This window comes from Chionomys nivalis, chromosome 1, assembly GCF_950005125.1.
Source record: "Chionomys nivalis chromosome 1, mChiNiv1.1, whole genome shotgun sequence".
Classification (NCBI taxonomy): domain Eukaryota; kingdom Metazoa; phylum Chordata; class Mammalia; order Rodentia; family Cricetidae; genus Chionomys; species Chionomys nivalis.
In genome coordinates, this window is record NC_080086.1 from 78,282,794 (window position 1) to 78,297,814 (window position 15,021).

General features: G+C 48.0%; 1 protein-coding gene across 2 annotated transcripts in view; it reads left to right on the forward strand.

The window, feature by feature from the left end:
• The window catches only part of Tcf7l1 (transcription factor 7 like 1), a 162,349-nt gene extending 153,674 nt beyond the window's left edge, over positions 1-8,675 (forward strand). For both annotated transcript variants that reach the window (XM_057774444.1, XM_057774453.1), the window contains 8 exons: positions 275-407; positions 1,440-1,542; positions 1,727-1,810; positions 2,539-2,682; positions 3,361-3,520; positions 3,614-3,721; positions 4,699-4,774; positions 7,326-8,675. In XM_057774444.1, the coding sequence (XP_057630427.1) occupies positions 275-407; positions 1,440-1,542; positions 1,727-1,810; positions 2,539-2,682; positions 3,361-3,520; positions 3,614-3,721; positions 4,699-4,774; positions 7,326-7,759 (1,242 nt within the window). In that variant the 3' untranslated portion in view covers positions 7,760-8,675. The remainder of the gene's footprint in view (positions 1-274; positions 408-1,439; positions 1,543-1,726; positions 1,811-2,538; positions 2,683-3,360; positions 3,521-3,613; positions 3,722-4,698; positions 4,775-7,325) is intronic.
• The last annotated feature ends 6,346 nt before the right edge of the window (positions 8,676-15,021 follow it).

A 15,021-nucleotide genomic window follows, 5' to 3' on the forward strand; every position in this document is an offset into this window, starting at 1 on the left:
ATCTCCTGTTTCCATGGCAGTGGTCTAGAAAATGTGCTAAGCCCTCCTCCCATCCCTAGAGATGACATAGTCCATTAGAACTGTGCGGGGCCAGAGAGGGGGTTCCCTGGCCTCTCTCATCCTCTGGTATTGTTTTCTCCTCTCTAGGCCTGTTATGAGGGCTGGATAGGGTGTTGCACTGACAAGGGCTGGAGCACATTCCGCCAGCGAGGGACAGCCGGGTGCACACTGTCTCCCTGGCCTCTGTGCTTAGTCCGTCTTCTCTCTCTTGCAGTCCAACAAAGTTCCTGTTGTCCAGCACCCTCATCACATGCACCCGTTGACACCCCTCATCACCTACAGCAACGACCACTTCTCCCCTGCTTCCCCTCCCACGCATCTCTCCCCAGAGATCGATCCAAAGACAGGTGAGTGGTCCCAGGTATGGGCTGTGCTCCCATGGGGCGGGGTTTAGAAGAATCTTTGAATGATCTGTATTCAGATCTTGTGGAAGTTCTCTAAAGGCTGATTGCCTTGCCAGTTCGCTTAAGTAGTGTTTTGTTTGTTTTGATGTTTGGTCTGGTGGGTTTTTTGCTTGGTTGGTTGGTTAGTTGGTTTTAACCTATGCCTCCCACCTCTCCACACTAAAAGGCCGTTGTGAGGAATAAAGAAATAAAAGAAGTTAAGCATAGAGCCTGGTACCGTTGTACATTCAGAGTGCTGTCCAGTCTCTCTGAGGCTGTGCCTCCGTAAACCAGAATGTATGTCCTACACCATACATTTCAAATAAGGGCCTTCTGGACAGACTTTAAAATATCTCTAACACAGGGGAGGGGCTGGCTTTTTATGTGTTGTCAATGATAATTAACTGCCCACCCTACCTGTCTGTCCCTGGGAGCCAAGGTCTTCATAACATTCCTACTGAGTCACTGTGGTTCTAGGAATTTTCAGAGCCCTTATTTGGAGAAATACAGATTATTGCTGGGGAGGGATAAAGGTGAGGTGAGAATCCAGCATTTAGAAGCGGCGTGGTTTATTGGCAGAATAAGTTTATTGTACTGGGAATCAATCAGGCTTTCTAGAACATGGGTTAAAGGATGACTCGGGATATTTTTTGCTCTCTGTGGGCTATGTCCTGGTCCCTGTATGGCTCCCTGTCCAGAAAACAAAAGCAAGTTACAACCACAGAGATAGCTCCTGGGTAGCTAGAGATACAGTACAACCACAGAGATACCTCCTGGGTAGCTAGAGAGACAGTATATGGGTCCTCCCTCCCTTGGATGCCCTTGAGTGGCAGCCCAGAGCTGCCCGAAGTTGGAAAGGGCAGTGATTCTGAGAGACAAGGGCTTCCCAGGGTGTGGACAGCCTGGGTGTGCTAGGGGAAGGAGGCTCCTGTTGGATGTTATGAGTTATGAAGGTAGGCAGAGGGGATTATCTGACACATCTCTCTTTGGAAGCAGGAATTCCCCGGCCCCCTCATCCATCTGAGCTGTCGCCGTATTACCCGCTGTCTCCAGGAGCTGTCGGACAAATCCCCCATCCCCTCGGCTGGCTGGTCCCACAGTAAGGAAACCTTCCTTCCTTCCTCCGCTGAGCTCTTCCTTCTGGACCCCAGGGCTTAGACTCCCCCCAGCTTCTCTGACTCCCTGCCCCCATTTCTCACCATTTCTCTGCAGCCCCCTTAGTCTTGGCCCCTAACACCCCTCATGTCTGACTAAGTCATCTTGCTCCTTCCTCACCCTCACAGGCAAGGACAGCCCATGTACTCACTCCCTCCTGGTGGTTTCCGGCATCCTTACCCTGCCCTCGCCATGAATGCCTCAATGTCCAGGTTAGTCCTGGGGCTGGGGCCGACAACATGACATGTTGGGATATTTGTCTGTTAGTGACTGTGCCATTTCTGTCCATGAACCGGCCTGACCATGTAGGTTAGTGAGCAGATATGGGGTTCCCTCATCCTCACTTCTCTTTGATGAGGGGGCTACCTCTTGCCAAATGCTCTTTATACCACAGCCCCATGGAATAGGGACCTCAGGACTCTCTCTCTCTCTCTCTCTCTCTCTCTCTCTCTCTCTCTCTCTCTCTCTCTCATACATACACACACACACACACAGAGCTAAAACCTCAGAGCCTGTTACCCTGCCTCCACATCCCACCTACCAGGCTCTGGGGAACAGAGTCATTTTGAACATGTCACACGGAAGCCAGAGACTAGGTGAAAATGTGTATCTTCTGTGATGATGTCAGATAAGGACACAATGTATGGAAAATTGTCACAGGGGTGGCTCTACCTAACAGTGAGACTGTCAGTGATAGATAACCTATGGCCCACAGTCCTGCCTTCCCTGTATCTCATGCCTTCTGTCTGTCACGCCTCCTGTGTTTTTCATTCCCCCTGCATTTAGCACCAGGCTTGGGTATCTTGTATGTGGTAGGGGAAGGGGAATAGCATTCTTAATCGTTCCCTAAAGCTGAGAGCCTGATTCTGTAGAACACAGTCATCTGGGTGCCACACAGCCCATGCCTCTCTGTTCTCATTTGTTTCCGCTGGTTTTGCAGCCTGGTCTCAAGTCGGTTCTCCCCACACATGGTGGCCCCTGCCCATCCTGGCCTGCCCACCTCAGGAATCCCCCACCCTGCCATCGTCTCCCCCATCGTGAAGCAGGAGCCAGCGCCCCCCAGTCTGAGCCCTGCAGTGAGTGCGTAAGTAAGAGGCCGTCTGGATAGAGGGGGCGTGAGCAACCGGCCAGTCCACGTCACTTGGTTTTCTCTCCTGGTCTCAGTTTGCAGTCCTAGTCCTGTCTTCTCTCCCGGACTGTTTGATTTTCTACACTCCTTCCTTCAAGACCTGGTGCATCTGTTCTCATGGTCAGGTTCTAGTGGCTTCACTCCCTTCCCTGCCATCCCAATAAAATATGAGGCTAGGAGAGGAGAAAGTAATTCTCCCAAGGACTCACGAGAGCTGATGCCAGAGCAAAGACCCAGACGTTATCCTCTGTTGGAAAGACAGCAGGAAAGCCCACACCGCTAGTGCCGTGGCTGAGGAGCCCAGAGAACCAGAGCCTGCCTCCTTCTCTTCCTCTCTCTTCGTCCCTCACCCACCCAGATCCTTTATTTATTATGTATATATGCACCAGAAGAGGGCATCAGATCTCATTACAGATGGTTGTATGCTACCGTGTGGTTGCTGGGAATTGAACTCAGGACCTCTGGAAAGAGCAATCAGTGCTCTTAACCTCTGAGCCATCTCTCCAGTCCTCTGCCCACACATGGAGACCCAAATCAGATCTCCTCCCAAAGGCATTGTTCAGCTGCCGTGAATCACCAATACGGGGAGCTGGATGGAGGTGGTACCTAATCTCTAGCTCCATGCCTCCACAGAAAATCCCCGGTTACCGTGAAAAAGGAGGAAGAGAAGAAGCCTCATGTGAAGAAGCCTCTGAATGCCTTCATGTTGTATATGAAGGAGATGAGGGCCAAGGTGGTGGCTGAGTGCACCCTGAAGGAAAGCGCGGCCATTAACCAAATCCTGGGAAGAAAGGTAAGGCCCGCCCTCCTGATGATGCATCTTGGCATCAGGCCTCAGTGGCCCCTTCCCTGATTGCTCTGTGTTTCTCAACCCTCTCTCCCTCAGTGGCACAACCTGTCTAGAGAAGAACAGGCCAAATACTACGAGCTTGCCAGGAAAGAACGGCAGCTTCATGCGCAGCTCTACCCAACCTGGTCAGCCCGGGACAACTATGTAAGTGTCCATGCCGTGAGGGAACTCAGACACACACAGCACACATGCACACACCTGGACACACACGCACATGCGCGCATACAACTATGTAAGTGTTCATGTTGTGGGGGAACTCAGACACATACACATATGCTCACGTGCATACACACACACACAACTATGTAAGTGTTCGTGCTATGGGGAAACTCATATGCACGCGCACACACACACAACTATGTAAGTGTTCGTGCCGTGCAGGAACTCAGGCACACACACACACCACTCCAGGAGTTGCACATCTTCATGATTCAGAGGAGTGAAAACTCCAGTTTGCTTTTAGAGGAGTAGCCTTGTTCTCTAGAAAACAAGGAAACTGAGTTTGAATTCTTAGTGTCCGTGTCTAGAAATTCTTTGAAACTTGTCAGGTTTTTTAATATGATTTCTTTTTGTGATAGCTCGGGAGGTAAAATATTTGCTTTGCCAGAAGACGAGCGTTAATCTCCCACAGAGAGCCTGGCGTGGTGCTGTGTTCTTAGGCTCCCAGCACTGGAGGGGAGGAGGCAAATCCTCGGGGCTCACTAGCCAGTCTAGCCTATGTGGCAAGTTCCAGGCCAATGAAGAAACCATGTCTCCAAAAAAGGTTGCAGTGCCTAAGGAATGGCATCTGGCCCTCTGGTCCCCATGTGCACTGCAAACATGCACACACACATACACGCACATGCCCAAGGAGGGAGCAGGGGGAAAAGAGGCTTCTAAAAGACTAGTAACCTCTCTTCGAGGAAGTAAAGGATAAAGGAAAAGAAGGCCTGGCTGCCCCAACCAGAGGGACTTTTTGAGAAGGAAGGGTGGGGTCACTCTGCCTCCTTTCCTAACACCCTTGCCAGAAGCAATCAAGAGACGGGGGACTGGCACCTGTGTTCTGGGGTGATCTGGGGTCCTCTTGCAGAGCTGGTGTTATTCTGTCCTTACTCCTCTCATCCTGTGGCCATGTATTCCAGGGGAAGAAGAAGAAGAGGAAGAGAGAAAAGCAGCTGTCCCAGACACAGTCCCAGCAGCAAATCCAGGAGGCAGAGGGTGAGTCCTGGGCTGGGGTCCCTAGGAGAACACGAGCTGCCAGATCCCTCATAGAAAACTTTGAGGGCTTGGGGGTGGGGTTCGAGACAGGGTTTCTCTGTGGTTTTGGAGCCTGTCCTGGAACTAGATCTTGTAGACCAGGCTGGCCTCGAACTCACAGAGATCCATCAGTCTCTGTCTCCCAAGTGCTGGGACTAAAGGTGTGTGCCACCACTGCCTGGCGATAATAAGTATATTTATTTATTTATTTATTGGTTTTTTGAGACAGGATTTCTCTGTAGCTTTGGAGCCTGTCTTGGAACTAGCTCTTGTAGACCAGGCTGGCCTCAAACCCACAGAGATCTGCCTGCCTCTGCCAAGTGCTGGAATTAAAGGCGTGTGCCACCACCACCCCTCAAATACTTATTATCTTATATTTATTATAATTATATATTATAATATATGTTATATTATATTAAAATAATAAGTATTTTAAAGCGAGAGAAACCAACAAAGCTCAGTCCCTCTGAGTTGTCCCTTAAGGGTTATTCAGTAAGAATAAGAATTAGGTGGAATTAATCTCTGAAATTCCCTTCCAATGGTGGCATGCTAGAGATAAACAGCACCTGGTTTAGTTACTTTTCTCGTTGCCTTGACAAAATGCCTGATACCTGGCAGAAGCAACTAAAGAAAGGCTTTGTTTTGTCTTAGAGCTTGAGGATCCCATCCCTCGTGGTAGGAGGACCCTACAGCTGATCATACTGTATTCTTGGTCAGTAGGCAAGGGGGTGAACGTGGGTGCCCACCTTGTTCTCCTTTTATGTAGGACCTCCATCAGTGTTCAGGGTGGGTCCTCCTTGCTCTGTTAAAACTGTCTGGAGACATTTTATGAACATTTTATGGACACACTTAGAGGTGTGTTTCCATGGTAACGGTGAAGATTGCCCATCACATCTCTTCGCTATGAATTCCCTGGAATTCGGTGTTCTTTGGTTGCACACCAGAATAACAGCGCTTGCCTTTGTTCAGGAACCACATCACATAAGACGCTGTAACAGATGACGACTAGCATGGAGCGTTGCTCGGGGTGATGGGTTTTAGGTCCTGGCCTTCATCTCAGGTTCATCTCAGTATAAGGCTGATAGTGCTGTTTGCAGTACACTGGCCTCCTTTCTTCCCGTTATCTGTATGTTCCTGTGCAGCCGCATACAGTGGTAGAATATAGAGATGACAAAAAACCTGTTATGTGACACACCACAGTGCTCCGCAGGAGTGCCCCATCTCTGCGCCATGAGCCAAGGATTTTAAAACAGGCTGGGGATTCATCTCAACAGCTAAGGGCTTTAAGGAGGGGGATGAGGTGGGAGACTTTAAACTGTTTCTTTCTGATCAGATTCTGAGTGCGTCTTTGTCAGTTTGGGCATTTGGTCTTTAGACTGTGCCTTCTCTGGGAGTCCTTATGTGTAGTTTCCTAATCTTGGAATCTTTGAAGAGCCTGGAGATGCGTGCGGCTCAGTTGAGGGAATGCTTGCCTGAGCATGCACGACGCCCTGAGCCTGGCAGCCAGCACCACATCAAACAGAGGTTCTACTGTGCATCTATCCCCACACTTCAGAGGTAGAAATAGGACCCTGAGATTGTCCTTGGCTCCAGTCGGAGGCCAGCCTGGGATACATGAGAGCCTGTCTCAAACAAACAAATAAAGCCCGGCCTGGAGTTAGAACTCAGTGGATTAAGTCTGTGCAAGCATGAAGAGCTGCCTTCTGATGCCTGGTACCCACATAAAGATTCCATGCAACCTGGTCATCTAATCTACTAAGAACAGCAGGCTTTATAGACAGTGAGAGATTCTGTCTCAGAAAAGAAGGTGGAGCGTGGAGAGTTGGCTCAGCAGTGAAGAGCGCTTGTACACATCTGTCACTCCAGTTACAGGGCATCTAATGCCCTCTTCTGGCCTCCACAGGTGCCAGGCACACCTAGTACACAGACATGTATAGGCAAAACACCCATCCACATAAAACAATTGTTTTAAAAAATTAAGGTGTAAAGCAATAGAAGAAGCTCAGCCGTGACCTCTGCCCTCCACACACACATCCCACAATATAATTTTTTTCAAGTATTTTTCAAGCAATCCTAACGATTCCAATGCATAGTCATCCCTCAGTATCCTTCAGATTGGCTCCAGGGCCCCACCATACTCCGCTTCTCAGATTGCTGATCCACAGATGTTTGAGTGCCTTGAGTAGGTGGTCTTGTATTTATATATAGCTTATGCGTATCTACGCTACACCACTTTAGATGCTTCTAACGCCCCACACAATGAATGGTGTGGAAATAGCTACTAGGTTCTATTTGCTTCGTGAAAAAACAGCAAGAAAAAGAAAATGTGTGTGTTTAGTACAGAAAAGATTTTTTTTCCCTGAATATTTTCATTGGTTCTGGGTTGAATCCACAGAGGGGGAGCCACAGATCCACAAGGCTAACTGTACTGTACCGGTGTCTGGCCACTGCTCTTCTCTGCCCCTCCCATTGCTCCCAGCTGATCATTTTTCCCCTGTGTTTTTGTCTTTAGGTGCTCTGGCCTCCAAGAGCAAGAAGCCATGTATTCAGTACCTGCCCCCTGAGAAGCCTTGCGATAGCCCTGCCTCTTCCCATGGCAGCACGCTGGACTCGCCTGCAACTCCCTCCGCAGCCTTGGCATCGCCAGCTGCCCCTGCGGCCACCCACTCCGAGCAAGCCCAGCCCTTGTCCCTCACCACCAAACCGGAGACCCGAGCCCAGCTGGCTCTCCATTCAGCTGCCTTCCTGGCCGCTAAGGCCACAGCCAGTAACTCCAGCCAGATGGGCAGCCAGCCGCCACTCCTATCCAGGCCCTTGCCTCTGGGCTCCGTGCCCACTGCTCTGCTGACCTCTCCCCCTTCCTTCCCAGCTACCCTCCATGCCCACCAGGCCCTCCCTGTGCTACAAGCCCAGCCTCTTTCCTTGGTCACCAAGTCTGCCCACTAAGCCACCCCCTGTTCTGTGCAGGCTGTTTCGGGACTCCAAGTAGGAATGATTCAGGAGAGAGGAGGGGATAAAAGGAAACGTTATTGGTCAATATTTGACCACTCTGGACTATTCTGTAAAGTGACTGGTAACGGCAGTGCTTTACGACTATAGATGTAACCAACAGCTGATCTTCAGGCTTTTAAAAAAAAAAAAAATACAAAATAAAACCTTCCTCACCCCCGCCTCCCCAAATCTTCACAAGAAAGCACTGAAAAGCAGTGTGTTGCTCTCGCCCCGTGCGCTGTGGTGGGTATTCCTGGGCGGAAGATGCCTCTCTACCTCTTCTCTTCCTGACTTTCTGCCCTCCCGTGTCCTCACTGGTCCCACCTACCCTAGCTCCCCCACCGCATCTGCCAAGTTGCCTGGCCTGGAGTCCTAGCCTGGCTCCCTTCCTCCAGGTCACTCTTGTTCCCTAGCACAAGTTTTTGTCATGTTCAACACCAGTTCATGCCCCTCTGTCCTCTGCCCATTGTAAGGCCATGACCACGTGTGATGACATCTTGGCCTGATCCGTTCCCACCAGCATCCCCCTCTCCTTCGGGCCCCAGTGGGCCAGCCTCCGAGAGCTCTCGTGGGGGGGGGAAAGAGGTCCTTCCTCTGAAATGGTCCCCCACCTCTGCATTTAAAATGACTCAAGGTGCCTCCAAGAAGTCTGTGTTCCTCTCGGTGCACAGTTGAGTCTTCCTGCCTCGCAGTCTCAGAGTGGCAGGCGGGACCCAGTTCCCACTGCCTGGTTCCTGTCCCTCGTGTGCTAGTACAATCTGCCGAAGCTCTAAGACCCTCTGCCCCTCCCCCCACCACCTCACAAGCTTCTTCTGTGTGTATTTCATTTTGTTTTTATGGTTTTTGGAGCAATTTAAACTCCCAATTTATTTTCACAAAAGAAAATAAAATTACAGTTGCAAGACTGTTTCTGGATGTTTCTTTAGACCTTTTGTTGAATCAAACCACTGCCTTCCTGCCGAGCTCTGGGTTAAAGTTTTGCAGGCCATTGATCATAGTCATACCAGCTGAGCTCAGAGAAGCTCAGGCAGCTTCTAATCCTCCCCACCCCCAACAGCTTTCTTTATGTGTATGAACACTTTGCCTGAGTGTATATATGTGCACCGTGTGTGTGCCTGGTGCCTCAGAGGTCAAAAGAGAGTTTTGAATCCCCTGGAACTGTTGTTATAGAGTATTATAAACCACTATGTGGGTTCTGGGAACCAAACCCAGGTCCTTCGGAAGAACAAACGCTCTAACCACTGAGTCATCTCTCCAGCCCCACCGTCCAGTCTTAAAGGCACGTTCAGTGTTGACCATTGAGACCCCCAAAGTGTGAATCTTATAATTTATGATTGACTTAAAGAGATTTCTAATGTGGAAGTATTCTGATTATGCTTCTAGCCCTGCCCCCTTATTAGAGTTGCCGAGGAACGCTGGTTGGATGCCCTTTGAACTTTCCATGGTTTCCAGCCCTGTGGCTGGTGTCACCCACAGTAGCTTTCTTCAGACATAATTTACTAATTTACACTTACATTTTACCCATTCGAAATAGTGGGCGGGGCTGGGGGTACATCTCAATGACCTCTGTAAGAGGCTTTGATAGCAATACTGCCAATTAAAAATGGCGTGTTATTTATCATTGCATGTGGCAGATGCACAAGCTGTTATAGTGGTCAGAGGACTTTCCAAACCAATTCCACCTTCCAGGGATGCAACTCGGATCTTCACAGCAGGCTTGGGTAGCAAGTGCCTTTATCTTGCTTTTTTCCCAGAGGTTTCGAGACAGGGATTCTCTGTATAACAGCCTTGGGACTGTCCTGGAACTCACTCTATAGACCGAGTCCTCACAGAGATCCACCTGCCTCTGCCTCTCAAGTGCTGGGATTAAAGGTGTGCACATCCACCACCCAGCCATCTTGTATTTTTTTTTTTTAAAAAGAAGACAGTCTTACTGGGTTTTAGTATGATGAGCCATGAATCCGTGTATCCATTGCCATGACCAATTAAAAGAAAATTTAAGTTTTTCCCAAGACAAACTCTGTTCGTTGAAGGTGACTCCCTATCTGCTCCACTCCAACACAGCCAGTAATCTATTTTATCTCTATAAATTTTTTTTCCTAGGATTTATCCAAAATAATTCAACATGAGGTCATCTATCACCAAGTTCCCTCTGTGTCATGTTTTCAAGTTTATCCATGTTATACCTTGGATCGGTATTTCGATACTTTTTAACAGTAGTAAAATGCATTTAGCATGAGTTTAACGTTTTTATGTTTTAGGGCTGGAATATAGCCCAACTGCTAGAGTACTTGGCTAGCACGCACAGCACCCAAGTTTCAGTCCCAGCACCATACAAAGCCGAGTGGAAGGTAGATGCAAGACGACCAGACTAGAGTTTATTGTCATCCTTGCCTACATAGTGAGTTTGAGGCCAGCGTATGTGACATGAGCTCCTGCTTTAAAAAATAAATAAACAAAACCATTTCAGCCATTTTTAGGTAGCAATCAGTACATTTACAACCCTGCGATCGGGATTGCTCTCTAGTCGGGCTACAAAGATGGCTCAGTACTTAAGAGCCCTTGCTGCACAGTCACGGGGCTAAATTCGGATCTGAGCACCCACATTAACGGTTGACCCTCGCATACCTTTCAGCCCAACTTAGAAAACTCAAGCTCCATGCTGAGGGAGAGACCTTGCTTCAAAGAGAGTTCAGCAGAGGATGCCTGAAGAAAGCTGGACACCCTTTTCCGGCACTTACCACACCCACACAGACACAGGTGTGCAGACAGTCATATGCATAGATACATACAAACACATCTTTTCATTTAATTATTTGTTTTTTTAATACAAAATCTTGCTATGAAGCCTCGGCTGAACTGGGATTCACTCTGGGACTGGCCGTGAACTCACAGAGATCTGCCTGCCTCTGCCTCCCCAGTTGGAACTAAAGGTGTGCTATGAAAAAGAGCAAAAAGTGTGTGTGTGGGGGGGGGGGCGGGTCCTTAATTCCTATCATGCTCTGAGCAATGACGAAAGCCACTCAGGTTCTTTGACTCTTGAATGGTTTCTATTAGACTAGACTTCAGTTTGCTTGCATTTTGCCTCACAAGGAAGTGCTTACCAGGAGATGGCTGTATTTGGCAGCCATGGGGTAGGTCACGTTGAGGAACTAGGACAAGGTGGAGAACTGGAAACTAAACAGTGACTAATCCCTGGTTCAAGAGTAGCTGAATAGCTAGACACGCAGCTCAGTTAGTAGAGAGCCTGCCTAGCACACACAAAGCCCTAGGCGCAGTCCCTAGCCGAGCTTTACTGAGCACAGTGCCTACGCCTATTATCCAGCCCTTGAGAGGATCCAGAGTTCAAGGTCATCCTCAGCAGCAAATCTAAGTGGAGGCCAGATTGGAATACTTAGACACTCACTCTCAAAAAACAAAATAGCACAAGGTATGATGGTGTACACCTTTAATCTCAGCATTCTGAAGGCAGAGGCAGGTGGATCTCTGTGAGTTCTAGACCAGAGTGGTCTACATAGCAAGTTCCAAGCTAGTCAGGGCCACATAATAAGACCCTGTAAAAAAAAATTAAAAATAGTTCTGTAGTAACAGAATTGTAATCATTCATCACACATACACACACACACACATATATATACATATATACACATAAATAATATATACACACATGCATGAATGTGTATATGTATGTATGTATATTTGTGTTATGATGGTCCTGGGAATCAAACCCTGGACTTTGTATGAAATAAGCTAACACTATACCACTGAGCTACCCTTTCTCCCTGCCCACTATATGTATAAACCACCTTGTGCTTATCTGTTCATTTGATGTCAAATATTGAATGCAACCATGTTGCAGAGGACCTGTGTTTGATTCCCAGAACTGTCTGACTTTCATGAATAATGCTGTTATGCACATTCACATACAAGTAAGCCAGGTAGTGGCGGCTCACGCCTTTCATCCCAGCACTTGAAAGGCAGAGGCAGGTGGATCTTTGAGTTTGAGGCCAGCCTGGTCTACAGATCAAGTTCCAAGACAGCCAGGGCTACACAGAGAAACCCTGCTGTGAAAAATGAACAAACAAAAGAAGATTTTCTTTTAATTCTTTGGGGGTAACTAGGGGTGTGACCATTATGTCCCATAAGTAGCTATTTTAATTTCTTAAGGAAGCCGCAGACTTTCTCTTAGCAGCTGCACCATGTTCTGTTCCTACTTGCGAGCTCTGACCCTCCTTTGCCTCACCAATACTAGTTTTCTAGCTTTTCTGAACTCATATTTCATTGATTTTGATTGATATTTCCCTAATACTGATGATACATAGCATCTTTTTGTGTACCTGTGGGCTAACTGCCCTGGTGTTATTCAAAGCCCCTGCCCGCAGTGAGCTATCCTGGTACCCTCATCAAAAATGAATTAATGGCCGGGCAGTGGTGGCGCACGCCTTTAATCCCAGCACTCGGGAGGCAGAGGCAGGTGGATCTCTGGGAGTTCGAGGCCAGCCTGGTCTACAAGAGTTAGTTCCGGGACAGGCAGCAAAGCTACAGAGAAACCCTGTCTCGAAAAACAAGAAACAAAAAACAAAAAAAAAATGAATTAATGACGAATGAGCAAGCTTGTTCTAAACTCAGTTTTGTCCTGTTCGTCCCCATGTCCTTGCAGCAGCACCATATCGTCCTCTACTGAAGCGTTACAGTAGCTTTAAGGTTGAGGCTGGAGAGATGGCTTCGCAGCTGAGAGGACTTGTTAGTTTTTCAGAGTACCAAAGGTTGATTGCCAGCACCCTCACCTGGCAGCTCACAGTTCCAGAGGACCCAAAGCCCTCTTGTGGTTTCTGTGGGTACTTAAAAGTGCATGCCCACACATAGAGATGCATGTAATAAATGATAAAATACATCTTTAAGGTCAATCAAGTTAGGAAGCGTGAGTCCTCTGTCAGTATTTTTACAGAACTGCTGAGTTTCTTGCTTTTCCATGTGAATCTTAAGATCAACTGATCGATTCTGCAAAGAAGTCAAATTAGAATTTACCAAAGATGCATTTTGGCTCACAGTCTGAGAAGGGATAAAAGTCCATCATGGTAGGAAGGCATGAGGCAGGAGTGTGAAGTCGCTGTTCACTTTATGTCTGCAGAAAGAAAGCAAATGCATACTGGTGCCCAGCTTATGTCGCAGGCAGGAGGCAGATGCATGCTGGTGCCCAGTTTATGTCGCAGGCAGGAGGCAGATGCATGCTGGTTCTCAGTTGACTTTCTCCTTTGGTCCAGTCCAGGACTCCAACCCATGGGATTGCACTGCCCGTAGTCAGAATTGGTCTTCCCTGTCATGGAAACACCCTCACAGACACTCCTCACAACGTCTCCTATCACCATAAAATTCCATACATGGAACTATTGAGATGGCTTAGTGGGAGGGCGAGAAAGATGGTTCAGTAGTTAAAAGCACTTGCTACTCTTGCAGAGGACCTGAGTTTGATTCCCAGTGCTGACATGGTTGTTCACTACCATCCATAACTCTAGTTCCAGAAGATCTGAAACCCTCCTCTGACTTTCGAGGGAACCAGGCATGCATGTGGTACACATGCATACATGCAGGTAAAGCACTCATGCACATAAAATAAATCTTAAAAGAAGGGAGGGCTTAGTGGGTAGAGGTGTCTGCTATCAAGCCTGAAGACAAGCCTCAAGGTTCATCCTCAGGACCCACACACGTAGAACTGGTTCATGAGAGCACTGATTCTGATTCCTGCAAACTGGCCACTGACCTCCACATGAATATTGCAGCACACACACACTCACACAAATATACACAAAATAAATAAAATGTAATAAAAATTTGAAAACAGTAAAGAAATCCTGCCAAAGGTTGATAAGGAGTCTCAGCAGGTGAAGACACTTCCTACCAAGTGAGGCTGAGGTCTACATTAGATTCCCAGGATTAACGTGGAGGAAGGAGAGAACCCACAGCCATGAGTTGTCCTCTGACCTACACACACAAAATAAATAAGAAAAAAACAGTTGAGAAAACCATTGCTTATTTTGGAAAAAAGAAAAAGGTCTCCAATTTCTTTCCATCGAGTACGTTAGTGGTAGGTTCCATGCACATCCTCTTCAGGTTGAGGCCACACTTTGTCTTTTCTTAGTTGTTGGTATCATGAAGGGATACAAAGAAATTTTAAGATTTATTAATCTACTGGTATGGGAGAATTGCAAATAACATTGTTTCTGTGTGGTTATTTCAGGAGTCTGGGCAGCCAGGAACACACAGCGGACCCCTACTACAATCTGCTTTCAGCTAGGCACAGTGACTAACTACCACGCTGAGGCAGGAGGATGGCTTGACCTTGGGGTTCCAGGCCAATCTGGGCAACATAGTAAGACCCCCCCCCCACACACACACACTTCAGAAAGAAGAAGAAATTCCTTTTTGCTTTTTCCTTCAAGTGCAATTTCTGTAAGTTAGGAGGCGATGCTATCCTCTGCCTCCTCCAAGTCTGCCCCAGGAAGAAGCATGGCATGGGGATGAGCCATGTTAGACCCGGTCCTTCCTCCGCACCTGCCCTTTGTCTGCTCCCTGTCCTTCCTCCGCACCCGTCCTTCCTCCGCACCCGCCCTTTGTCTGCTTGCTCTGTACCCGCTCAGCATCTATGCTCATTCTCCCTCTCAGCCTCAACATGGTCTCTACCTCCTCACTCTTGAAAGAAGGCTTACCTCTCAGAATATCTGGAACATTGAGGGCTGAGAGTGTAGCTCAGTTGGTGGAGCACTTCCTAGCACACGTGATCCAGGCACTCAGGAAGTAGGACCTGGAAGACAAGAACTTCAAGGTCATCCTCAGGCTACAAAGCTAGTTTGCAGCCAGCTTGGAAATACAGGAGACTCTGTCTCAAAGAAGGAGAAGGGAAAGGAGGGCTGGAGGGCTGACTCAGAGGTGAAGAACTCTCCTTGCTCTTGCGGAGAACCCAAGTTTGAATACCGACATGACAGCCCACAGTCATCTGTAACTCCAGTTCCCAGGGACCCAGTGCCTACATCTGACCCTTGGGTACCGGACACGCACATGCTCACATACATACATGAAGACAAAACACTCATGCATATAAGATAAAATAAATATGGGCCGGAGAGATGGCTCAGAGGTTAAGAGCATTGCCTGCTCTTCCAAAGGTTCTGAGTTCAATTCCCAGCAAGCACATGGTGGCTCACAACCATCTGTAATGG